The sequence below is a fragment of the Bos javanicus genome, chromosome 10 (assembly GCF_032452875.1).
Source record: "Bos javanicus breed banteng chromosome 10, ARS-OSU_banteng_1.0, whole genome shotgun sequence".
Classification (NCBI taxonomy): Eukaryota; Metazoa; Chordata; class Mammalia; order Artiodactyla; family Bovidae; genus Bos; species Bos javanicus.
In genome coordinates this window covers 8,205,049-8,232,237 of record NC_083877.1, presented here as the reverse complement: position 1 = coordinate 8,232,237, position 27,189 = coordinate 8,205,049, and the positions used below count along the sequence as shown (strand labels likewise).

The window sequence follows — 27,189 nt, the reverse complement described above, 5'->3', positions numbered from 1 at the left end:
TCATGATATAAATTAAGACACGATACAAATTAAGACAATTATGCTACTAATACTTTTAGTCTATCCCCTTTAAAATGTTTATTATCATTTCAAGTTGTGCTACAATATAAATTGTACATAGAATATAAACCATATATAAATTATAATATGTAATTATATGAAAATATAGTAAAAAATACAGTATATTTTGAATTAATGATATGTATTCATATTCTCATATGACTACCAGTATGAAAAGAAACATAGAGAACCCCTGGGGTTGAGAAAAAAATCTATTTCTCCTTTTCTCTAAGGAACTGAGAGTTCCAAAAGATCTAAAAAGTTTTGATACTGTTCCTTAAAAGGGAAAAATGTAGAAAGTCTTTTAAAAAATAGATAAAAAACAAATACTCTTTTACAATGGCAACAATAATATCTTTTTACTTCAATACAGCTTCACTATATGATTAATCAGTCACTCAACAAAAATTACTGAGTAAAGAATAAATTAAGCTCTATGTAAGGTGGCAGAATGCAAAGAAATTTATAATTCTCAAGTGCAGACATACAATCTTCAGCATACTGGTTCAACAATAAAAGTATGCCCAAGACAAGCCAGGGGCACAAAAGAGGCAATTCAGCGTGGGGTTTCAAAGAGGAATTCTCTTCCCTTTTTTTACTATTTGCTAACCTTTATATAAAAAGTTGGAGTAGGAAATAGCAACCCCCTCCAGTATTCTTGCCTGGAAAATCCCATGAACAGAGGAGCCTGGTGGGCTACAGTCCATAGGGTCGCAAGAGTCCATAGGGTTGCCAGGAGTTGGACATGACTAAGCACGCACATATAAAAAGTATAAAAAACACTCATCAAAAAACACACTACAGACTGCTAGAGCAATGTAAGGAAAGCAGCACAGAAGTTTTTACTTAATTTTACTTTCAAAACAGAGAAATGAAGAACCACCAATCCTAATGGATATTCGCCCTCAGAAAATGATGCAGAAATTGAGCTAAAATTTTGAGAAAACATTTTATTCTCTCCTTATAGATCTTCTACTTTCCTCCCAAATTAACCTCTTGACATTTTTTTCTATTATGATTTCTCTTTTAGTACAACAGTAACAAAAAAAAATACAATTTTGCAGAAAAATTTTGGCAGCATCTTCTCTGATATCTTCATAAAGTATAAAAAGCACTGGACAAATACACTTAAGACCTACAATTCTGTATCTAGCTCTGTCATTTAGTAGCTGGGTGACCAGATCTGGTTTCTCCAATGTAAACTAGCAATATTAATTACTTTCTTGCTCTATTATAGAATTAAATGGTAATTTTAACTGCCTTATTGATACGTAATTAACAAACAATAAATTATACATGAAGTGTACAATTAGATACTTTTGAGATTTGTATACACTTATGAACTTAAAACTGGACATGGAACAACAGACTGGTTCCAAATCGGGAAAGGGGTACGTCAAGGCTGTATATTGTCACCCTGCTTATTTAACTTACATGCAGAGTACATCAGGCGAAATGCCAGGCTTGATGAAGCACAAATTGGAATCAAAATTTCTGGGAGAAATATCAGTAACCTCAGATACACAGATGACACCACCCTTATGCCAGAAAGCGAAGAAGAACTAAAGAGCCTTTTGATGAAAGTGAGAGAGTGAAAAAGTTGGCTTAAATCTCAACATTAAGAAAACTTAAGATCATGGCATCTGGTCCCATCACTTTATGGCAAATATATGGGGAAACAATGGAAACATTGACAGGCTTTATTTCTGGGGGTTCCAAAATCATTGCAGATGGTGACTGCAGCCACGAAATTAGAAGACGTTTGCTCCTTGGAAGAAAATCTATGACCAACCTGGACAGCATATTAAAAAGCAGAGACATTACTTTACCAACGAAGGCCTGTCTAGTCAAAGCTATGGTTTTCCCAGGAGTCACCTATGGATCTGAGAGCTGGACTATAAAGAAAGCTGAACGCCAAAGAATCGATGCTTTTGAACTGTGGTGTTGGAGGAGACTCTTGAGAGTCCCTTGGACTGCAAGGAAATCCAACCAGTCCATCCTAAAGGAAATCAGTCCTAAATATTCATTAGAAGGACTGATGCTGAAGCTGAAACTCCAGTACTTTAGCCACCTGACGTGAAGAACTGCCTCACTGGAAAAGACCCTGATGCTGGGAAAGATTGAGGGCAGGAGAAGGAGGGGGTCAACAGAGGAAGAGATGGTCGGATGGCATCACCGACTCAATGGACATGAGTTTGAGCAAGCTCCTGGAGTTGGTGATAGACAGGGAGGCCTGGTCTGCTGCAGTCCATGAGGTCACACAGAGCTGGACACGACTGAGTGACTGAACTGAACTGATACACTTATGAAACCATCGCAATTAGGATAATAGATATTCATCTCCCACAAAAGTATCCTTGTCCTTTTTTTATAATCCATCCCTCCAGACCCTCTGCCTGTGCATCCTTCCTCTCCTGTATCCAGGCACCTACTGATCTGCCATGATACATTAGTTTGCTTTCCTAGAATTTTATAGAACTGAAGTCCATATACAGTTGATCCTTGAACAACATGAATTTGAACTTTGCAGGTCCACTGATACAGATTTTTTTCCACTGGTAAATATGACAGTACTACCCTATCTGTAATTGGTTGAATCTGCAGATGCAGAACATGAGATACAGACAAACTGTAGTTACGGAGGGCTGAGTACAGACATGAAGATTTTTCAACCGAGGTGAGACCCGGCACAGCTAATCCCTGTGTTGCTCAATAGTCATCTGTACTCTTTCTGCCTGGCTTTCACTCAGCATAATCATTTTGAGATCCATCTACGTTGTAATCTGTATTAATAGCCTATGTTTGTTTCTTTTTTTTATTGTTAGGAGTGTTTAACATACACATTTAACATAGTTTATCTATTAATGATGGACATGAGTGTTTTTTTCCAGTTTTTGGCTATTAGGAAAAAAAGCTGTTGTGACCATTTGTTCCCCAGTCTTTGTATGAACATATGCTTTCACTTCTCTTGGGTGAATACTCTGAAGCAGAATGGTGAATCATATAGGTGTACACAGAACTTTTAGACAAAGTGTTAAACTCTTTACCAAAGCCACTGTACCATGTGTAGTCTCATCAGCACTGTATGAAAGATCCAGCTCTTCCACATGCCAGCAACACAATATAGTGTTAAATGGTTTTAATTTGCATTTCCAGAAAATCCCATGGATGGAGGAGCCTGGTGGGCTACAGTCCATGGGGTCGCAAAGAGTTGGACACGACTGAGCGACTTCACTTTCACTTTTCAGTTTCATGCACTGGAGAAGGAAATGGCAACCCACTCCAGTGTTCTTGCCTGGAGAATCCCAGGGACAGGGGAGCCTGGTAGGCTGCCGTCTAGGGGTCGAACAGAGTTGGACACGACTGAAGCAACTTAGCAGCAGCAGCAGCAGCAGCAGCAGCAGCAGTAACTAATGATACTAAACATCTTTTCATAACTGCCATCTGCTTTGGTGAAGTGTCTATTCAAATCATTTGGTCATTTTTAAATTTTTTCCTTTATTGAATTTTGAGAACTCTTTGTAAACTTCATTGGATACATGATTTACAAATATTTTTGCCAGTCTGTGGCTTATCTTTTCATTCTCTTAACAACATCTTTGGAAGAACAGAAATCTTGGAGGAGTACAATTTGTGCTTTTAAGGATTGTGCTTTTAGTGTTAAATATCTAAAAATTCTTTGCCTAACTCTTTTTTTAAGGTTTGGTTCTAGAAGTCTTATAGTTTTAAGTTTCAGATGTATATGTATAGTCCATTCTGAGTTCATTTTTGTATGTTATGAGGTGTGGATCAAGGCTGCTGTTACTGCTTTTGTCGTGGTATGTGCTGTGTTGACTTTCCAATTAGCTCAGCACTGTTTGTTGGAAAAAGACTATCGTCTCTCCATGAAACTGTCTTTATACCTTTGCTGAAAATCATACATACACACACACACACACATATTTATCTATGCATCTATCTGTCTACATAGGTCTATTTCTGGCCTCATTAGTCTGTCCATCAACATATTTGTTTCTCTTTTTGCCAATGCTACTGTCTTTATTATAAGAGTTTATAGTAAGTCTTGAAATCAGGCAGCATTAGCGCTCTGACTATATTTTTCAATGGTATCGTTTTAATGTAAGTTTTTTAAAAATCAGAAATGGCTACTGAAATGCAGAGTACTGTCATCACTTTTCTACTCCAATCTCAATAGTTGTTGAAGTAAACAGTAAACAACTAGCAGGAATTACATGAATCTCAAAATAATTACGAGTAGCTTCTCTCTTTTATACATAAAAATTGACTATGCTTATCTAAGAGCTTCCCTGGTAGCTCAGCTGGTCAAAAATCTGCCTCCAATGCAGGAGCAATGATCAATTCCTGGGTTGGGAAGATCGGCTGGAGAAGGGATAGGCTATCCATCCCAGTATTCTTGGGCTTCCCTGGTGGCTCAGACGGTAAAGAATCCACCTGCAATGCAGGAGACCTGGGTTCGATCCTTGGATTGGGAAGATCCCCTGGAGGAGGGCCTGGAAATCCATTCCAGTGTTCTCGCCTGGAGAATCCTATGGACAGAGAAGCCTGGTGGGCTACAGCCCATGGGGTTGCAAACAGCCCACGGGGTCACAAAGAGTCAGACATGACTGAGCAACTCAGCACAGCATGCTGATCTAAAGGCAGTTTTACACAAAACCAGACACCCAGTTTAGCACATGTAACAGTATTTAATTTCCTTACCTGCAAACCATATTTTACTCGTATTTTCTTTAATTCTTTCCTCCTTTCCAACTCTTTTTCCTCCTTACTTAGTGCTGGACCAACTAAAAGGAAAAATTGAGTTTAAAAAAAAACACTAAGTTTGATATAATACTGTTTATTTAACATGAAAAACTAATAGTACTAGTATTCCATCTCCAGATTAACAAAAAGTTCAAATAAATTAATATAAAAGTATCTTGGGCTGTGATGATGTCCTTTCAGCATTTTGGTAATTAAATCTAATTGGAAAGTAAATCAAACCCCAAAGAGTGTAAGAATGTTACAGTTTAGATACTAAAAGAAATACTGAACATCTTAATTTTTCAATATGGTTATTGTAACAGTATCCCAGTTGTATCCCAGAAATATTGTGAGTTCTCTGAAAGAATATAAGTTTGTGCAAAAGAAAAAACACAGAACTCAAGAGTCACATTATTGTGTAGTGTGCCCTACTCATTTTCATAATGTAGTATATAGGAAAACAAAAAATACATAATGAACATATTTAGTTAGCATTAAGAGGAAAAAATAATGTAAGGAAAATTACAAGTTCAGAGTTTCTCTTTCAATTTTTAAAGCCTTAAATAAGAAAGTTTTAACAAGATAGCAAACTTATACAGTACTATTATAGAAAATAATGGTATATACACAGATAATACATCAACAAACTGTAATTAGGAAAGCAGACATATCAACCAATATATCTTAATACCTTAGCCTATTATTTTCTATATTATTATTTTACATCAAAGTTTAACTGTGGATTACTTTTTATAACAGTAAACAGCTGTTAAAGAAAAACCTTGGGCTTCCCAGGTAGCTCAGTGGCAAAGAATCCACCTGCCAACGTAGGAGAGGCGGGTTTGATCCCTGGGTCGGGAAGATCCTTTGGAGAAAGAAATGGCAACCCACTTCAGTATTCTTGCCTGGAGAATCCCATGGCCAGAGGAGCGTGGTGGGCTATAGTCCATGGGGTTGCAAAGAAGCCAGGCACAACTTAGTGACTAACACCACAAACCTTTATTTATCTATGTCACAGTTACCCCTCTGAAGGACGGTTAGCCACCACTGCAGTGCTGCTTCAAAGCCCTACAGACTTGGAACTTCTCTGGTAGTTCAGTGCTGACTCTGTGCTCCCAATACAGGGGGCCTAGGTTCACTCCTGGTCAGGGACCTACATCCTGCATACAGCAAGGAAGGGCCCGCGGGCCACACCTAAGACCTGGCATGGCCACATAATAAATAATTAAAAAGATAAAAAGCCGACAGACTGAATTAGCAACAGCAGAGCTATCAATTATCATTCCTGGTCAGAAGGTAACCTAATGCTGTAACACTACAACTAAACTATTACATAGAAAAATCAACTGCAATCCTAATCTACTACCTAAGTCTCACATTTCAAAACATGTTATTTTTTTAGCCTCATCTGATAGTATTCACTGAAATATAAATGTATCTCAATAGAGTGTTATATCAATTAGATATGAAGCTGGTAGCTACTGATACATTTTTTAGAACACTTTGTGAATTAAAAAGTTATCACACACATAAACAGTATGTTTCACATACCAAAAAGTTCATCTTTCTTATCAAGACGAAGGTGAGCTCTAACCTGCCCTGGTTCACAGCCATCACAGGTATCACTGCCAGGGTGAATATGAAATGACAACACAGTCTCTCCGATTTTCACTTCATCCCCATGCTCAAGTACATAAGGGTCACATTTAGTTTTGGGCTAAAGGGGAAAAAAATAACAGAACAGAAATCCAAGAGTTACATATGATTATTTATTTTATGGTTACTGTAAATAATGTCAGATTATAACAAAAAATATTGAGATGGTTCTCAATGAGACAGACAGACATATGCATACATACCCATTTCCAAAACATGAGGGTGATACGTAATATTCTATTAGTGCAGAAGACAGATGAACTGAGCAACTTCTAATTTTTATATTATCAAAATCCATTATCTCCCCATCTCCATACCCAATGCTATCAAAGAAATATCCAACCCAAACTTCAATCTATTACCAAAATGAATAATCATCACAGTCAAAAAAATGATGTATTAAGGAGATAAACTGCATCATATTTCCCTTTTTCCTTCTTCTCTTGATAATTTTTATTTCAATTTTTATAATTTCAATTGAAATTTTTATAATTTCAATTTTTATAATTTAATAATTTTTATTTCAAATATAAAATATTTTTTTTTATCCCTAACTAATACCTCCCTCCCTCCCCTCCCTCCACATATTATCTTATTAGGTGCTAAGCACTCTGCTACATGTTAGGGATAGAAGAGTTAACTGAACACACATAGCCCCTGCTTTCAAGGAGTTTTCCAATTTAACACTTCTGTTAAAACAGCTTAAAAAAAATAAAAAACATACTAAAAAGAATGACCCCTAAAGTTGCTATAAGAATAACTTCCTTTGCACAGCTTTAAAATGCATTTATCTCTAAAAATAAGGCGTAGATACATAATTAGAAGGCAAAACTTAGCAGTTAAGTATCTACTTAGTGAAGTCGCTCAGTTGTGTCCGACTCTTTGCGACCCCATAGACGGTAGCCTACCGGGGCTCCTCCGTCCATGGGATTTTCCAGGCAAGAGTACTGAAGTGGGTTGCCATTTCCTTCTCCAGAGAATCTTCCCGACCCAGGGATCAAACCCGGGTCTCCCACATTGTAAGCAGACACTTTACCGTCTGAGCCACCAGGGAAGTAGAAGTATCTACTTGTATATATTTTTCAGCTCTAAGAATTCTCTTCTACATTAATACATCTGGGCTTGAATATCAATCTGAACTAAATGATATGTATAATCACTATGATAACTATGCCCTGAGGGATAAAATATTTCAGTTCAGTTTTTTAAAAGAATATGCAAGTATTTAATTAATAAATATACACTCACCTGAAGAATCTGTTTTCCATTAACAACTGTACCATTCTGACTGCCTTGATCCACAAGGACATAACTTTGTAAGTCATGGTCAAAATAAATTTCTGCATGAAACTTGAAAAAAGAAACCAGGTAATTATAAATTATTATACTTTTTTAAACCACAGATAATAATTTCTCCATGAAAAAATGCAGTAGACTCTGATGATTTAACTTGTATTATTCTTAATACATTTTTTTTCTGAATACAAAAGAATTACAATGAATGCTTCTGGTAGAAATAAGAAGGCTGCAGGAGAAAAAGTCACCCACCTGTAACTCCACCTATAATTACCATTAATAACTTAGTATGTGTCCTATCTTTTCTACTTTTATAATATTCTTGAGATTATACTATATATAGTTTGAAATAATTTTTCACCTAATATAGTTGCTCACATCATTAAAAATTTTTAACACAAAGGTGATTTGAAATATTCAAGGTCAACTTCTCAGAGTTTCCAAATTTTCAACACTCAGGACTAATCACTCCCTCCTGCTCCACAGCATTTTGTTTATATAACACTTAAACTATACAAAGTTACTGTATATTTGAATGCCACTGTACTGCTTACAATTATTGCTTACATTTAGTTGACAATTTGCTTACCACTTAGTATATAATACAGTGCTTCACATATATTGGGCACGTACTCAATACATGTACATTTAACTGGATATAGAGCTGCAAAAATATTTAATTTAAAATTCTATAAATAATACATAAATGGTGGTTACATAAAATGATGCAGCTGCTTTGTGGGGAAGTTTGACAGTTCCTCAAAATGTTAAACAGAGAGTTACCATATGACTCAACAATTCTACTCCAAGGTAGGTATCAAGAGAAATGAAAACTACAGTTCCTAACAAACTTAGCAGCATTACACTTAATAACCAAAAAAATGGAAACAATTCAAATGTCTAACAGTTGATGAACAGATTAACAAAATACTATAGTGTGTCTGAACACTGGAGTATTATTTGGCAATAAAAACAAATGAAGTAGTGATACTTGCTACAACATGGATGAGTCCTGAAGACAAGCTAGTTACAAAAGGCTACATACTGTATTATTAATATGATTCCATTTACATGAAATGTGAAGAGCAGGCAAATCCACAGAAACAGAAAGTAAACTGGCGGTTGCCCAGGGCGGTGGGAGGCGAGGAAGGAATGGGGAAGGACTAGTATTGAGTATGACACTTGTTTTCATAGTGGTGAAAATGCTCTAAAATGGACTGTAGTGATGGTTACACAACTGTGAATACACTAAAAACCTGTGAATTATGTACTTTCAAAGGGTAAATTGTATACGCATATAGACTGTATCTCAATAAAGTTTTTCAAATTTTTCATAAATATAAACTTATTATAAAATGTTTCAAACACGTAAAAGAATATATTGAAAAATGTCTACCCATAAATTATTACTCATCGATGTGTACCTCACTCTATCTATCCCCCACCCTTCCTTTCAGAGGTTTGATGTTTTTTTAATCATGATGCATCTCTTTATACTTTCACCATGTACGTATATATTCATAAAAATTACATGTTCATTTTGTTTTGTTTGGAACTTAATATAATTACGAATCACACTGTATGAATTTTTCATTGAGATATAATTTATAGGCAGGAAATTCATAGGTCTTAAATGTACAGTCTGCTGCTGCTGCTGCTAAGTCGCTTCAGTCGTGTCCGACTCTGTGCGGCCCCATAGATGGCAGCCCACCAGGCTCCCCGTCCCTGGGATTCTCCAGGCAAGAGCACTGGAGTGGGTTGCCACTTCCTTCTCCAATGCATGAAAGTGAAAAGTGAAAGGGAAGTCGCTCGGTCGTGTTGGACTCTTCACAATCCCATGGACTGTAGCCTACCAGGGTCCTCCATCCATGGGATTTTCCAGGCAAGAGTACTGGAGTGGGTTGCCATTGCCTTTCTCCAACAGTCTGATGAACTTTAACAAATGTATACTAACAGTATTTATCTCCTTTATCTTGCATCTTTGGCTTAATACCATCTAGCTGTGCTGCAGTTGTAGCTGTACCGTAAGCTATAATACATATTCTTCTAATGACAACAGCCAGGTTTTTTCCCAAGGTTTTCTATTTTTCAAAGTGCTTCTATGAACAACCCTGTCCATGTACTCTTCCTGTGGACAATACAAGGATTTTTCTGGGGGTATACCCTTAGAAATGAAACTGCTAAGCCATCTACATGCAAACAAACTTTATTAGATACTGCCATATGATTTTCCTGGAGAAGGCAATGGCAACCCACTCTAGTACTCTCACCTGGAAGAGGAGCCTGGTGGGTTGCAGTCCATGGGGTCGATAAGAGTCGGAGACAACTGAGCGACCTCACTTTCACTTTTCAGTTTCATGCATTGGAGAAGGAAATGGCAACCCACTCCAGTGTTCTTGCCTGGAGAATCCCAAGGACGGCGGAGCCTGGTGGGCTGCCGTCTATGGGGTCGCACAGAGTCGGACACGACTGAAGCGACTTAGCAGCAGCAGCAGCATATGATTTTCCAGGCTTCACAGATGGCTCAAGTGGTAAAGAATCCATCTGCCAATGCAGGAGCTGCAGGAGCTGCAAGTTTGATCCCTGGGTCAGGAAGATCCCCTGGAGTAGGAAATGGCAACCCACTCCAATATTGCTGCTGGGATAATCCCGTGGACAGAGGAGCCTGGTGGGTTACAGTCCATGGAGTCGCAAAAAGTCAGACATGACTAAGCACACACATATCATCTTCCAAAGTGGTTAGACCAATTTATACTTTCAACACCAATCTATAAGAATTCCCATTGATCTATTAAGTTTTAAATAACACTTTGTATTGTCAGAATTTTTAGTTTTTGCAAGCATATCAAGTGTGAAATTAAATTTCATTACTGTGGTTTTAATTTGCATTTTCCTGATTACAGGTAAGGCTGAAATCTTTTCTTATATTTATTAGCCATTTGGGTTTCATCTTCTGTAAATTTTCTCTTCATATCCTTCATACATTTCTTTCAATTGGGTTGTTTAGAAAAACTATATCAAAGAGTTTAAATAATTTCAAATCTTATGACTGGAAACCTTATTCCAAAGACCTTTCTAAATTATGCTCTCAATAGGAATGATATTTAATAAACAGGATGAATGAAAACTGACACTTTGGTCTCAATTGTATTTCTTGAATTACTACAAATATTGAATGGTTTTCGCAAGTTAAGCATATTTCCTCTACTGTGAATTACTTATCTATGTCCTTCACTCATTTACCTGTTGGTATCATAGGGGGTTTAAAAAAATGAATTTGTATGAGATTTTAAAATATAAGGGATATATATTTTACCAGATCTGATTATCTTAGACTGCCATTTAAATTTATTTCTTAATATAAAGAATTTCAAACTTAAATTATTTAAAATTACCTCATCTTCTGTGACTTTGTTTCTTTTTTTAAACTTAGAAAGTCCTCTCCTATCCACTGGTTAAATATTAGTTTCTGTTTTTCTCCTAATATTAATATGAAATACATTGGAGTTTTTTTACTTTAACTTTTTCATATATCTGGATATGTGTGATATATACTGTCAAACTGATTTCACACAACTAAAAAATTACCTACGCCACCAGTGGACATGTTTGTTTCAAAGAAAGGAAAAGCAGAAGTGCCACCAGAGAACTACCTACATTTCAGACTGAAGTAGAAAGACGTCTTTGTTATTTATAGACAGGGTTTTGTTTGGAGGCAGAAAAATCAAGGATCATGAGAAGGTAAAAAAGGAAGATAATTTGGTCTGAATTAAGATTACAAGGACTTCCTTCCCTCTGAGTGAACCCAAACAAAGTAAAATAATCAGACTTTCAACTAATAATGAAAAAACAAATTTCATTCCAAAAAGACAAAAATCACAAAAAATACATAGTTTAGAACCATATTATAATCCATTAAATAGAAACAAAATGGGGTTGATGAAAGGTCAAAAAACATAACGGTTATAAAAGGGAAGGGGGAAAACCATAGAAAATATAGTAAAGAGAAAAGATAAACAAGACTTTTGATAGCTAAATCTTATAACTTAAGCTGCAACTCTGTTCTCTTTGTTTGTTTTGAAAAACCCAACTGCTCTTTTTCCTGAAACCACTAGAAAATCAACTAGGAAAAGCTGTAAAATCATCTAGAAAAAGCCTTGAGTGGTAGAGGATAGATTATTCTTGAGTTGAAAAATACCATGGACTCAAAGTTAACTCTGCACTGAAGTAACCTGAACCCTTGTGTGATTTATTTTGAACTGCCACAATATCCAGCATAGTGACTTCACTCAATAAATATTTGCTAAACAGGTATTGCTTAACACTTAGTCTACATTTCTACTCCTGCTCCAGTCTGTTAAAAACTAAACATTATTTTAGTTCACCCAAATTTTGATGGAGAATTTTTTTTTCTCAAGTAATGGAATAAACAACCTGCATTATGTTCATTACCATTACTGTATTGACTATTAACCTTTCTTTTTCATCTGAAAAACCCTAGCTTTCTGCCATAATGATGATTTACCAAGTCACACCGAGGGGGCTGTATCTGAAAAATCAAAGAACTTACCTTACTGACACCAACTTCAGGGATTCGGAGAGTATGCTCCATATCTTTTTCTCTGCAGAGTTAAGTAAAATTAAAATGCCTTTAATACTTTTTGAAGCATATTTAAATGCCATATTTAAAGAATTTTTTTAAAGATAATTTTGCTTTAAAAGATACGTTAGGATGCCAGTCTCCCTATGAGACTAAACCCAGTTTCCGCAATGCAACTCTAAATTTCATGTCTGAAAGTAGGTCCCGGAACTACCTTAACTCTTTCATAAGGTAATTGTAGCGGTCCCCAACCTTTCTGGCACTAGGAACCAGTTTCGTGGAAGACAGTTTTTCCACAGACCAGGGCAAGGGTATTTGGGATGATTCAAGTGCGTTACATTTACTGTGCACTTTATTTCTATTATTATTATATTGTGATATACAATGAAATAATTATGCAATTCACCGTGACCCAGAATCAGTGGGAGCCCTGAGCTTGGCTTTCTGTAGTTAGATAGTCCCATCTGGAGGTGACGGGAAACAGTGACATCTGAAGCGTGTTGCGAGTGACGAGGCGCAGCTGTAAATAAGATGAAGTTTCCCTCGATCACCCAGTGCTCCTCTCCTGCTGCGCAGCCCGATTCCTAACAGGTCCAGGGGTTGGGGACCCCTGTTTTGGTACATCTGTCACAGGCCAGTGAACATCCAGCAGGATAAAACATCCTTTGTAGTAATGTCAGTCCAGATCTGTTGACTACGTGTCCACCTCTATTACTACGTGTAAAAGGAACATACTATTCTCCAAGAATTTAAAATTAAGATACTGTATGAAACCTGAATTAAAGATATATTACCTTTCCAGTTGGGAAGTAAGGAAATTATCGTACTCATGATTAAAATCTACTTCTCTACCAAGCTGGTTTGAGTTACATAGGGGTAAAAGAAAAGGATCAAAGAAGGAGGTCATACTGGGTTTAAGGTAAGTAACTTAAGCCTAAAAAAAGCAATACCAAAGGTAAGAAAATGATGAAATCTCTGTGGAAGGTATCACCAAGATTTTATCTCTTTACATCGGCAGACCGCTTTAGAGACAATAAAGTTATGTCTGCAACTGACTTCCAAAATCACGTGACAAAAGGCAAGTGTCAGAATAGTTTCTGAGTGAAAGAGGGAGAACAAGGATATCATTTTTTGTCTATCCTACAAGCACCACACATATTTAATGATTAATTGGAATAAGAAAAATAAACAGAATATGATAATGGTAAACATTTTTACCTTCCAATTGTAGCAGGATTTACAGCTGTAATGATAAAAAGTGATCCTGTCTGCAACACAGGTGATCTAATTACAATTACTCTAATACATGGGGGCCAGATTTTTTCTTCATCTGCCAAAGAAAGAAATGGGTAAGTATTAATTCAAAAATAACAAATGCCCAGGGAATAGTAGAAGGCATACATAAAGCTAAAATAAACTGATCAAAAATCTTCCTTCTGTTTAAAACAACCTTCTCAAATTCTGCTATATGACATACACAATAAGTAAGTCTTAACAACATTAGCAATTTAAAATAATCAACCTAAAGATATACAGCAGCTATCACAATTACAAAATAATCAACTCTCTCCTTTTTAAGGCATTGGTATTTGAAAATATGCCCCCCCCAAAAAGCATTTTTTAAGTTAGAAAAACTGAGTCTACCCTTTTAAGAAAAAAATGAGAGGAAATTCCATTAAGAACAAAATATGCTTGTACACATTAATACAAAATTCTGAGTTTTAAAAGTATGTAATTATATTAAGTAAAAAAAAAAATCAGATTTACCATAATACCTATGTAGCTGAATTAATGCATTTTTTAAGTTAGAAAAACTGAGCCTACCCCATAAGAAAAAATGAGAGGAAATTCCATTAAGAACAAAATATGCTTGTACACACTAATACAAAATTCTGAGTTTTAAAAGTATGTCATTATATTAAGTAAAAAAAAAAATCAGATTTACCATAATACCCATGTAGCTGAATTAATGGAGAAGGCAATGGCACCCCACTCCAGTACTCTTGCCTGGAAAATCCCATGGATGGAGGAGCCTGGTGGGCTGCAGTCCATGGGGTCGCTAAGAGTCGGACATGACTGAGCAACTTCACTTTCACTTTTCACTTTCATGCACTGGAGAAGGAAATGGCAACCCATTCCAGTGTTCTTGCCTGGAGAATCCCAGGCACGGGGGAGCCTGGTGGGCTGCCATTTAATGGGGTCACACAGAGTCAGACAAGACTGAAGCGACTTAGCAGCAGCAGCTGAATTAATGGCCTACTCTTTAAAGGCAACTGCCTTTCCTCCCTCAACTACAAAAGTGGACAATAAATATCTAACCCATTAAAAGAGACTTAGTACAGACTTAGGAAAGAGTAGGTAACTTGGTTTTTTGTTCTACTGAGTAGGCCATTCAATGCAATTAGACTTTAGGGTCCAAGTAGTGGTCATTTATTCATACCCTACTGTAATTATAACCAAAGTTATCATTTTTAATAATGTTATTAAAATAATCTCTTTAAAACAATCAGCTCACTTTTTCGCAAATATACGGGCTACTAACACTTTTAACTGTGTTGTACTTTTACAATGACCATAAAATAATGGCTATTTTCTCACCTTCATCTTCAGTATCTTCTGCCGTTGCATTGTCTTCACTGGTAAGGTCTTCATCGGAACTGTCCTCGGTCTGAGAGTCTGTAATTTCACCTTCTTCAGGCTCACTATCAGTGTCTATGATTTTCTCATCTTTAAATGAAGCCGAGTTATAAATGTTTTCATTAAGAGGAGATTCCACAGTCTTCGCACTAACTGGAACAGTATATTTGGGAGGACTATTTTTGTAATGAATGTCTACTTTGGCCTTCTTTTTCACATTTGCAAAATCTTCTCCCTCACTGCAGCTTATATGTTCAATATTGGACGTTTTCTGATCTTCTGAATTCAAATTCTGGAAAGAGGTGGGAACAGGAGAGAAGAATCTTAAACATGACCATCTTATAATGTTTAAACCTAAATGTTTCAGTGAATTAGTGAAAGCATATGTTCAGCGAAATAACAACAGCTATTACCTCTACTGCCTCTTCCTCTTATTATGTTCCCTTTCGTAATGATGTTACCATCCACTTATCCAAATCAAAAGTCTCTGACATCTCCTTAACCACTCCATGGAATCAATTACTGAGGCTATAGACTATGTTTGAAATTAATCCCAATTTTCTCTCCTTATCTAGTACCATTGTCTTAACTGTCCCAATCCAGGTCCTCATCACATATTGCTTGGACCATGTGAGAGCCTAGAACAATGCTGTCAAAAATAAAATGCAAGTTTTATATATATATATATATATATATATAAACTTTAAAATTATCTAGTAGGGTCATTAAAAAGGTAAAAAAAGAAGCTGGTGAAATTCATTTTGTTACTTTACCTCACTCAGTACTTACAAAATATTACTAATTATATATAAAGATGACATTTCATCAGTATAAAAATTTTTACAAATACTTTATATGGATTTTCTGTACCAAGTCTTCAAAACTGAGCATAGTTTATACTCAACTAGGTAAAGTATCCTAGCTACATTTAAAGTGCTCAGTAGCCACATGGAGCTGGCAGAACAGTGCAGGCCTAGAGAATACAACTAAACCTAAATTGTCTTTTTGAACTTTGAGTCAATTAGTAAGTCAACGTACATGACATAAAGAATCAGCACTAATTACAGCAGGGGTTTAAAGATCTAAATGTACCTAATATATCACAACTGAAGTTTTGCTAAAATATAGAGTCGGCTTCATGATACAGAAAACAGTACAGATGAGTCAATTACATCTCTTTATTCTGAACTTCCAACTTAACTAGCATAAGCCTTTTATTATTTATTATACATGCATATTGGCCATACGCTAGGACAAATGAACATATCCATTATTTTAACTTTAGAAGAAGCAGTTATCTTCCTCTAGTTTGTAACACACTCTAGTTTTCTTTCTACCTTAGGGCAACATGATGAGGTGAAGTCATATGTTCTGCTGTTATTTTATAAGATATGAGAGCATCCTAAACACATGTTTTTAATGGTAGCATAAATTCAGTTTGAAGACTGGCTAAACATTCACAGCATGCTAAACTATACGTATTTTCAGCAACACAAACTCACCAAGGACAATAACAAGAGCAAGTTCCTGAAAAGCTATGAGGAACTTTAAAGACCACTGTAAACTATAGCCAAAAAATTTCCTGATCTATATATGCTTAAAAGAAAAGCAGTTTCCAATATTATGTATTTTATTATTGTTTATAGGACAACACATGTAGAGGAAAATGAGGGAAATAGAAATAGGTACTGCTTTTTAAAACTGTCAGTCTCGAATGTTAGATAAATATCCATTAAGATAAAAGGAAGGCCCAGGGCCTACATCAGGCATATATTCATATTTCAACTTATTACTCTAATCTCCTTACCCTACTTCCTTCCTTCTGTATACTCTACTGCTGCTAAGTCGCTTCAGTCGTGTTTGACTCCGTGTGACCCCATAGATGGCAGCCCACCAGGCTCCTCTGTCCCTGGGATTCTCCAGGCAATACTCTCTCTCTCTCTCTCTAAGTCGCTTCAGTTGTGTCCGACTCTGTGCGACCCCATAGACGGCAGCCCACCAGGCTCCGCCATCCCTGGGATTTTCCAGGCAAAAACACTGGAGTGGGTTGCCATTTCCTTCTCTAATGCATGAAAGTGAAAAGTGAAAGGGAAGTCGCTCAGTCATATCCAACTCTTAGCGACCCCATGGACTACAGCCTACCAGGCTCCTCATGGGGTTTTCCAGGCAGGAGTACTGGAGTGGGGTGCCATTGCCTTCTCCGGGCAAGAATACTGGAGTGGGTTATTTCCTTCTCCAAGGCATGCATGCATGCTAAGTCGCTTCAGTCATGTCTGACTCTGTGCGACCCCACGGACAGCAGTCCACCAGGCTCCTCTGTCCACAGGATTCTCTAGGCAAGAATACTGGAGTGGGTTGCCATTTCCTTCTCCATCCGTATACTCTGCACTTCCAAAAAGTGAGGTCCAAGAATATCTTAAAACTCAAGAAAAGGATGAGGATGTCCTAAAACTGGTTTCCTCCCATGCGACACAACTACCTTTTATAATCCTTGGGGAATTCAAAATTTTTATTAGTATTTTTCTTAAGTCCTTGTCCTAAATTAACATATTTTTACAGAAGGATGGTAAAGATGAATGGCTATGAGAGCTAAACTGGACCAACGTCTCACAGAACGCTATCAAATTTCATCATCTAGTTTGTCAGAAAAGGTCATTTGAGGACCCCTATATATTCTTTGCTTTGCTGGGAGAACTGGTTTCATTAACATATCCTTTCAAACAGTTCAATGACAAGTGACAGGTAGGAGTCACTAACACAGAGGTCTCTGAAAAAAAAGAAAAATAATTTTTGGCATTTTTCTTACTTACTCTTCAATTCTTAGGTACTGTCAGTGAAAATAATAGAGAAATAAATAGAGAATTGAGATAAAATTTCAAGAACAGGGAAGTGGCCAAGATGGTGAAGTGGGAAGACCCTGAACTCATCTCCTCCATGGACAAACCAAAATTACAACTACTTACAGAGCAACTATCTATGAGAATGACCTACGTGAACACTAGCAGAAAAGACTTTCCACAACTAAAGACATAAAGAAGGAACCACACAAGATGGGTAGGAGAGGTGGAGACCCATACCCCTATGTTGGCAAAGCACAAATGGAAGGGCTATCCCAAGCAGAGGTTCCTTCCAAGGAGTGAGGAGTGGGAGGCCCAAATGGGGCTCCCCAGCCTGGGGATCCTGAACTGGAAAGACAAGCCCCTAGAATATATAGCTTTGAAAAACTAGCAGAGCCTATGTTCAGGAGAACTGCAGAGAGACAGGAGTAAGATTCAGCTCTTAAGGCACATGTAAGATGGCACACGTTCTGAGTCTCAACATAGAGGTAGTAGCTTGAAAGGAGCCTGGGCCAGCTGTTTTGGGGAATCTGTTCTACCCCCAGTAGCAGTGGCACTGGAACACATCTTTCTAGAATCTTTCATCCGGTCTTCCCTGCCCTGCCCACCTGCTGGCCGGCACAAGCCCCTGGATTTCCAGAAGACAGCCACACAGGGACTCGTCCAATGGGACAGGAACAGCCCCGAGCCCCTGGGTCATGCAGTCAACTTCACAGGAAGGCCACCCTTCTCTCAACTGGGCCTGCAGTCACCACGCAAGGCACAACCTCACAGCCAGCCAGGGTGAGGGCCAGTCCTGCCTTCCAGCGCCCCCACAGTCATCAGCCTCACCACAACAGAAGGATGTACACAGCCCACATAGCGAACATCCCCAGAGTAAAAAGTTCTGGTGACCAGAAGGGCATGTGCTGCCTGGGCCCTAGAGGAGGTCTACTAAATAAGGCTACTTCTCCAAGATGGGAAACATAAGCAACCTACCTACCTTGATGTCTACCTAACACACAGAAATAAATACAGTGAACAGAGGACAGTGAGGAGACAGAGGATATGTTCTCAACAAAGGTACAAGACATAACCTCAGAAAAAGAACATTCTTCCAAAATATAGGTTTAAAAAAGATTTTTCCACTATTTTATAAGATGTTCCCATACTTCAAAGAATACAATTAAAATCTAGTCAAATCACAGCAAAAAAAAAAAAAAAAAGAACAAATGGAGATAAGCAATCTACTGGATAAAAAGCTCAAGGTGATGAACATAAAGATGCTCACAAACTCAGAAGAATGAATGAACATAAAATTTCAGTAGTTAGAAAACATGAAGAAGAACCAAACAGAGCTAAAGAAAATAAAACTGAAATTGAAAGTATACTAGAAGGAACAACAAATTAGATGATATAGGGGAACAGATCAGCAATCTGGCAGAGTAGTAATCACTCAAGCTGAAGAGATAACAAAAGAAGAGTATATGCTACTGGAGATCAGTGGAGAAATAACTCCAGAAAGAATGAAGGGATGGAGCCAAAGCAAAAACAATACCCAGCTGTGGACGTGACTGGTGATAGAAGCAAGGTCCGATGCTGTAAAGAGCAATATTGCATAGGAACCTGGAATGTCAGGTCCATGAATCAAGGCAAATTGGAAGTGGTCAAACAAGAGATGGCAAGAGTGAATGTCGACATTCTAGGAATCAGCGAATTGAAATGGACTGGAATGGGTGAATTTAACTCAGATGACCATTACATCTACTACTGAGGGCAGGAATCCCTCAGAAGAAATGGAGTGGCCATCATGGTCAACAAAAGAGTCCGAAATGCAGTACTTGGATGCAATCTCAAAAACGACAGAATGATCTCTGTTCGTTTCCAAGGCAAACCATTCAATATCACAGTAATCCAAGTCTATGCCCCAACCAGTAACACTGAAGAAGCTGAAGTTGAACGGTTCTATGAAGACCTACAAGACCTTTTAGAACTAACACCCAAAAAAGATGTCCTTTTCATTATAGGGGACTGGAATGCAAAAGTAGGAAGTCAAGAAACACCTGGAGTAACAGGCAAATTTGGCCTTGGAATACGGAATGAAGCATGGCAAAGACTGATAAGAGTTTTGCCAAGAAAATGCACTGGTCATAACAAACACCCTCTTCCAACAACACAAGAGAAGACTCTACACATGGACATCACCAGATGGTCAACACCAAAATCAGATTGATCATATTCTTTGCAGCCAAAGATGGAGAAGCTCTATAGAGTCAGCAAAAACAAGACCAGGAGCTGACCGTGGCTCAGACCATGAACTCCTTATTGCCAAATTCAGACTGAAATTGAAGAAAGTAGGGAAAACCACTAGACCATTCAGGTATGACCTAAATCAAATCCTTTATGATTATACAGTGGAAGTGAGAAATAGATTTAAGGGCCTAGATCTGATAGATAGAGTGCCTGATGAACTATGGAATGAGGTTCATGACATTGTACAGGAGACAGGGATCAAGACCATTCCCATAGAAAAGAAATGCAAAAAAGCAAAATGGCTGTCTGGGGAGGCCTTACAAATAGTTGTGAAAAGAAGAGAAGCAAAAAGCAAAGGAGAAAACGAAAGATATAAACATCTGAATGCAGAGTTCCAAAGAATAGCAAGAAGAGACAAGAAAGCCTTCCTCAGCAATCAATGCAAAGAAATAGAGGAAAACAACAGAATGGGAAAGACTAGGGATCTCTTCAAGAAAATCAGAGATACCAAAGGAACATTTCATGTAAAGATGAGCTCGATAAAGGACAGAAATGGTATGGACCTAATAGAAGCAGAAGATATTAAGAAGAGATGGCAAGAACACCCAGAAGAACTGTACAAAAAAGATCTTCACAACCCAGATAATCATGATGGTGTGATCACTGACCTAGAGCCAGACATCCTGGAATGTGAAGTCAAGTGGGCCTTAGAAAGCATCACTACGAACAAAGCTAGTGGAGGTGATGGAATTCCAGTTGAGCTATTCCAAATCCTGAAAGATGATGCTGTGAAAGTGCTGCACTCAATATGCCAGCAAATTTGGAAAACTCAGCAGTGGCCATAGGACTGGAAAAGGTCAGTTTTCATTCCAATCCCAAAGAAAGGCAATGCCAAAGAATGCTCAAACTACTGCACAGTTGCACTCATCTCACACGTTAGTAAAGTAATGCTCAAAATTCTCAAAGCCAGGCTTCAGCAATATGTGAACTGTGAACTTCCTGATGTTCAAGCTGGTTTTAGAAAAGGCAGAGGAACCAGAGATCAAATTGCCAACATCCGCTGGATCACAGAAAAAGCAAGAGTTCCAGAAAAACATCTATTTCTGCTTTATTGACTATGCCAAAGCCTTTGACTGTGTGGATCACAATAAACTGTGGAAAATTCTTCAAGAGATGGGAATGCCAGACCACCTGATCTGCCTCTTGAGAAATGTGTATGCAGGGCAGGAAGCAACAGTTAGAACTGGACACGGAACAACAGACTGGTTCCAAATAGGCAAAGGAGTTCGTCAAGGCTGTATATTGTCACCCTGTTTATTTAACGTATATGCAGAGTACATCACGAGAAACGCTGGACTGGAAGAAACACAAGCTGGAATCAAGATTGCCGGGAGAAATATCAATAACCTCAGATATGCAGATGACACCACCCTCATGGCAGAAAGTGAAGAGGAACTCAAAAGCCTCTTGGTGAAAGTGAAAGAGGAGAGTGAAAAAGTTGGCTTAAAGCTCAACATTCAGAAAACGAAGATCATGGCATCTGGTCCCATCACTTGATGGGAAAGAGATGGGGAAACAGTGGAAACAGTGTCAGACTTTATTTTTCTGGCTCCAAAATCACTGCAGATGGTGACTGCAGCCATGAAATTAAAAGACGCTTACTCCTTGGAAGCAAAGTTATGACCAACCTAGATAGCATATTCAAAAGCAGAGACATTACTTTGCCAACAAAGGTTCGTCTAGTCAAGGCTATGGTTTTTCCTGTGGTCATGTATGGATGTGAGAGTTGGACTGTGAAGAAGGCTGAGTGCCGAAGAATTGATGCTTTTGAACTGTGGTGTTGGAGAAGACTCTTGAGAGTCCCTTGGACTGCAAGGAGATCCAACCAGTCCATTCTGAAGGAGATCAGCCCTGGGATTTCTTTGGAAGGAATAATGCTGAGGCTGAAACTCCAATACTTTGGCCACCTCATGCGAAGAGTTGACTCACTGGAAAAGACTCTGATGCTGGGAGGGACTGGGGGCAGGAGGAGAAGGGGACGACAGAGAATGAGATGGCTGGATGGCATCACTGACTCGATGGACGTGGGTCTGAGTGAACTCTGGGAGTTGGTGAGGGACAGGGAGGCCTGGCGTGCTGCGATTCATGGGGTCGCAAAGAGTCAGACACGACTGAGCGACTGATCTAATCTGATCTGGACAATATCAAGCATACTAACAACCACGAAGTGTATGTGAAGAAATCATAGCTGAAAATGTCCCTAACCTGGGGAAAGAAACACATCCAGGTCCAAGAAGCACAGAATCCCAAACGAGATGAACCAAAAGCAGTTCACATGAAGACAAAATATAATTAAAATGGCAAAAATTAAAGAAAAAGAATTTTAAAAGCAACAAGGGAAAAGCAACTAGTTATCCACAAGGGACCTACCATAAGGCTATCACTGACTTTTCAGGAGAACTGAAAAGTCAGGCCAAAAGGGCATGGCACCTTATATTTAAAGTGATAAAAGGAAAAAACCTTTAACCAAGAACACTCTACCCAGAAAGGCTATCCTTCAGATTGGGAAAAAAGATGAAGAACTTTCTAGACAAGCAAAAGTTAAAAGAGTTCAGCATCACTAAAAGAGCTTTACAAGAAATATTAAAGGGACCTCTCTAAGTAGAAAACGAAGAACCAAATCTAGAAATATGAAACTATGAAGGGAAGAATCTCACTGGTAAAGGCAATCATACAGTAAAGGCAGCAGATCAACAACTGATAAAGCCAGCAGAAAGACTAAAAGACAAAAGTAGTAAAATCATCTATAGCCACATAAGCAGTTAAGGGATAAAGAAAACAAAAACACAAAATATGACCACAAAAACATTAGATGTAGGGGGCAAGGACAGTAAAAATAGCAGTTAGAATGCATTCAAACTGAAGAAATCATCAACTCAAAATAACCACATATATGTGCTGTTGCACCATACTAAGTTGCTTTAGTCAGGTCTAACTCTGCAGCCCTATGGACTGATGCCCTCCTCCAGGGGATCTTCATGAACCCAGGTCTCTTAGTCTTATGCACTGGTAGGTGAAGCGGGTTCTTTACCACTAGTGCCACCTGGGAAACTCCAATCACATATATATAGGTTGTCAATATGAATGAATCTGATGGTTACCAAAAACCAAAAATCAATAATAGATGCACAGAAAGGAAAGGAATCCAAACATAACACTAAAGGTAGTCATCAAATCACAGGGGAAGGGAGCAAAAGAAAACAGAACCAGAGAAGAACTACAACCGCCCTTCAAAACAGTCAACAAAATAGCAGTACATACATACCTATCAATAATTACTTCCAAAGTAAATGGACTAAAAGCTCCAATTAAAAGACACAAGAGTGGCTGAATGGATTAAAAACAAAAACCCATATATATGCTGCCTAAAAGAGACTTACTTCAGATCTAAAGACACACACTGACTGAAAATAAGGGGACAGAACAAAGGTACTCCATACAAATGAAAACAAAAAGCAAACTGGGGGAGCGATACTTATGTCAGACAAAACAGACAGCAAAAAGAGACAAAGAAGCACATTATATGCTAAACGGATGGAGCCAACAAGGAGATGTAACAACTGTATATGTAAATATCTATGTACCCAACATAGACGCACCTGCTAAGTGCATAAAGACAATACTAACGAACATAAAGGCAGAAACTGACAACACAATAATAGCAGAGGACTTTAACACTCCACTTACCTCAATGGACAGATCACCCAGACAGAAAACCAGTAAGGAAATATTGGCCTTAAATGATACATGTGACTAAAGGAACCTAACAGACACACAGACAACATTCTATCCAAAAGCAGCAGGGATACACGTTTGTTTCAAGTGAAGATGGAACATTCTTTAAGATGATAACATGCTAGGCTACAAAACAAGCCTCAAGCAACTAAGGCCTGAGGTGCAACTAGAGATTATCACACTAAGTGAAGTAAGTCAGAAAGAGGAACACAAATACCATATGCTATCACTTACAGTGGAATCTAAAATACAGCACAAATGACCCTATTTACAAAACAGAGAACACTCCTGTGGTTGCCAAAGGGGAGAGAGGAAGGGAAGGGGATGAACTGGGAGTCTGGGGTTAGCAGATGCAAATTACTACATTTAAAACAGATAAACAAAGGCTTACTGTATAGCTCAGGGAACTGTATCCAGTCTCCTAGGATAAACCATAATGGAAAACAATATTTTAAAAAAAGAATATATATGTGTGTATAACTGAGTCACTTTTCTGTACAGCAGAAATTAGCACAAGCCTGTAAATCAATTATACTTCAATTTCAAATAAAGAAATTTAAGACTGAATTATTAGGCAGCTTTTCCAATCACAGCAGTGAAAGACTAGAAACCCATTATAAGAAATAAACTGCAAAAAACACATAAGAGTCTAAACAATAAGCTACGAAACAAGCAATTGGTCACTAGTGAACTCAAAAAGGAGATCTGAAAAAATAACTGGAGACAAATGAAAATGTTAATACAATTATCTAAAATCCATGGGATGAGGCAAAAGCAGTTCTAAGAAGTTAAGAGCAACACAAGCCTAACTCAGGAATAAGAAAAATACCAAATAAACAATCTAACCTTACAGGTGAAGGACCTAGAAAAAGAAGGAAAAAATCCAAAGTTAAGAGAAGAAACAATAAAGGTCAGAACAGAAATAAATGATACAAGAAATTCCTGGGAGGTCCAGTGGTTAGGACTCCGTGCTTCCACTGCAGGGGGGCACAGGTTTAATCTCTGCTGGGGAACTAGGATCCTGCAAGCTGCAAGGTACAGACAAAAAAAAAAAGAAAGGACACAGAGACTAAAAAAAGAAAAAAGGTCAGTGAAACTAAGAGCTGGTTCTTTGAAAAAATAAACAAAATTGTTAAGCCTTTAGACAGACTCATCATCAAAGAGGACCCAAATAAATAAAATCAGAAATCAAACAGAAGTTACAATTGATATTGCAGAAATAAAAAGAATAAGAGTTTTCTATGAACAATGATATGCCAATAAAATGGACAACTCAGAAAAAAATGGATAAATCCTGAAAAACATAGTCGCCCAAGACTGAATCCAGATAATATAAAAAATATCAATGAACCATTTACCAGAAATGAAAATGATTCAATAATCAAAGAACTCATAAGTAATAAAAATCCAGGACCAGATGACCTCACAAGTGAATTCTACCAAACACTTACAGAATAGTTAAAAAACATAAAAGATGATGCTGTGAAACTGCTGCACTCCATATGCCAGCAAATTTGGCAAAATCAGCAGTGGCCACAGGACTGGAAAAGGTCAGTTTTCATTCCAATCCCAAAGAAAGGCAATGCCAAAGAATGTTCAAACTACTGCACAGTTGCAGTCATCTCACACGTTAGTCAAGTGATGCTTAAAATTCTCCAAGCCAGGCTTCAACAGTACATGAACTGAGAAGTTCCAGATGTTCAAGCTGGATTTAGAAAAGGCAGAGGACTGGAGATCAAATTGCCAACATCCGTTGGATTATCCAAAAGGCAAGAGAGTTCCAGAAAAACATCTACTTCTGCTTTATTGACTACATCAAAGCCTCTGACTATGTGGATCATGACAAACTGTGGAAAATCCTTAAAGAGATGGGATTACCCGACCACCTAACCTGCCTCCTGAGAAATCTGTATGCAGGTCAAGAAGCAACAGTTAAAACCAGACATGGAACAATGGACTGGTTTCAAGTTGGGAAAGGAGTACATCAAGGCTGTATATTGTCACCCTGCTTATTTTACTTATATGTAATGAGTACATCATGAGAAAGGTCGGGTTGGATAAAGCACAAGCTGGAATTAAGATTGCTAGGAGAAATATCAATAACCTCAGATATGCAGATGACACCACCCTCATGGCAGAAAGTGAAGAGGAACTGAGGAGCAAGCCTCTTGATGAAAGTGAAAGGGGAGAGTAAAAAGTTGGCTTAAAACTCAACATTCAAAAAACGAAGATCATGGTATCTGGTCCTATCAGTTCAGTTCAGTTCAGTTCAGTCGCTAAGTCATATCCGACTCTGCGACCCCATGAATCACAACGCGCCAGGCCTCCCTGTCCACCTGGTCCCAGCACTTCATGGCAAATAGATGGAGGAACAATGGAAACAGTAACAGACTTTATTTTGAGGGGCTCCAAAATCACTGCAGATGGTGAATGCAGTTGTGAAATTAAAAAAGATGTTTGTTCCTTGGAAGAAATGCTATGAGCAATCTAAACAGCACATTGAAAAGCAAAGACATTACTTTGGCAACAAAGGTCCATATAGTCAAAGCTATGGTTTTTCCAGTAGTCGTGTATGGATGTGAGAGTTGGACTATAAAGAAAGCTGAGCACTGAAGAATTGATGCTTTTGAACTGTGGTGTTGGAGAAGACTCTTGAGAGTCCCTTGGGCTGCAAGGAGATCCAACCAGTCCATCCTAAAGGAAATCAGTCCTGAATATTCATTGGAAGGAATGATGCTGAAGCCAAAGCTCCAATACTTTGGCCACCTGCTATGAAGAACTGACTCATTGGAAAAGACCCTGAGGCTGGGAAAGACTGAAGGTGGGTGGAGAAGGGGATGAGAGAGGATGAGATGGTTGGATGGCATTACCGACTCAATGGACATGAGCTTCAGCAGGCTCGAGTGGTTGGTGATGGACAGGGAAGCTCAGCATGCTGCAGTTCATGGGGTCGCAAAGAGTCAGACATGACTGAGCTGAACTGAACTACTGAACTAACCTGTCTTTCTCAAATTATTCTAAGAAGTTAAAGAGGAAGGAACATTTTGAACTCACTCTATAAGGCCAGCATCAGCCTGACACGAAAACCAAACACACCACAAATAAAATTTTAGGCCAAAAAAAATAAAATAAAATAAAATTTCAGGCAAATATCACTGATGAACACAGATGTAAAAATACTAGCATACCAAATTCAACAATATATTAAAAGACCACACAATATGATCAAATGGGATTTATCCCAGGCATGCAAGGATGGTTCAATACCCACAAATCAATCAACAAGATACACCACACTAACACACTGAAGAATAA

The 27,189-nt window shown here is 38.0% G+C and overlaps 1 protein-coding gene across 2 annotated transcripts in view; it reads right to left on the bottom strand.

Moving 5' to 3' along the window:
• AGGF1 (angiogenic factor with G-patch and FHA domains 1) overlaps positions 1-27,189 on the bottom strand; it is a 46,996-nt gene that overhangs the window by 6,038 nt on the left and 13,769 nt on the right. Inside the window, exons 6-12 of one of the 2 annotated variants that reach the window (XM_061430017.1) lie at positions 14,972-15,302; positions 13,592-13,703; positions 12,344-12,395; positions 7,726-7,827; positions 6,373-6,538; positions 4,780-4,862; positions 996-4,607 (exon numbers count right to left, since the gene is read on the bottom strand). In XM_061430017.1, the coding sequence (XP_061286001.1) occupies positions 4,416-4,607; positions 4,780-4,862; positions 6,373-6,538; positions 7,726-7,827; positions 12,344-12,395; positions 13,592-13,703; positions 14,972-15,302 (1,038 nt within the window). In that variant the 3' untranslated portion in view covers positions 996-4,415. Of the gene's footprint in view, positions 1-995; positions 4,608-4,779; positions 4,863-6,372; positions 6,539-7,725; positions 7,828-12,343; positions 12,396-13,591; positions 13,704-14,971; positions 15,303-27,189 lie in introns of those variants that run through there. The other variant, XM_061430016.1, reaches the window with a different exon arrangement.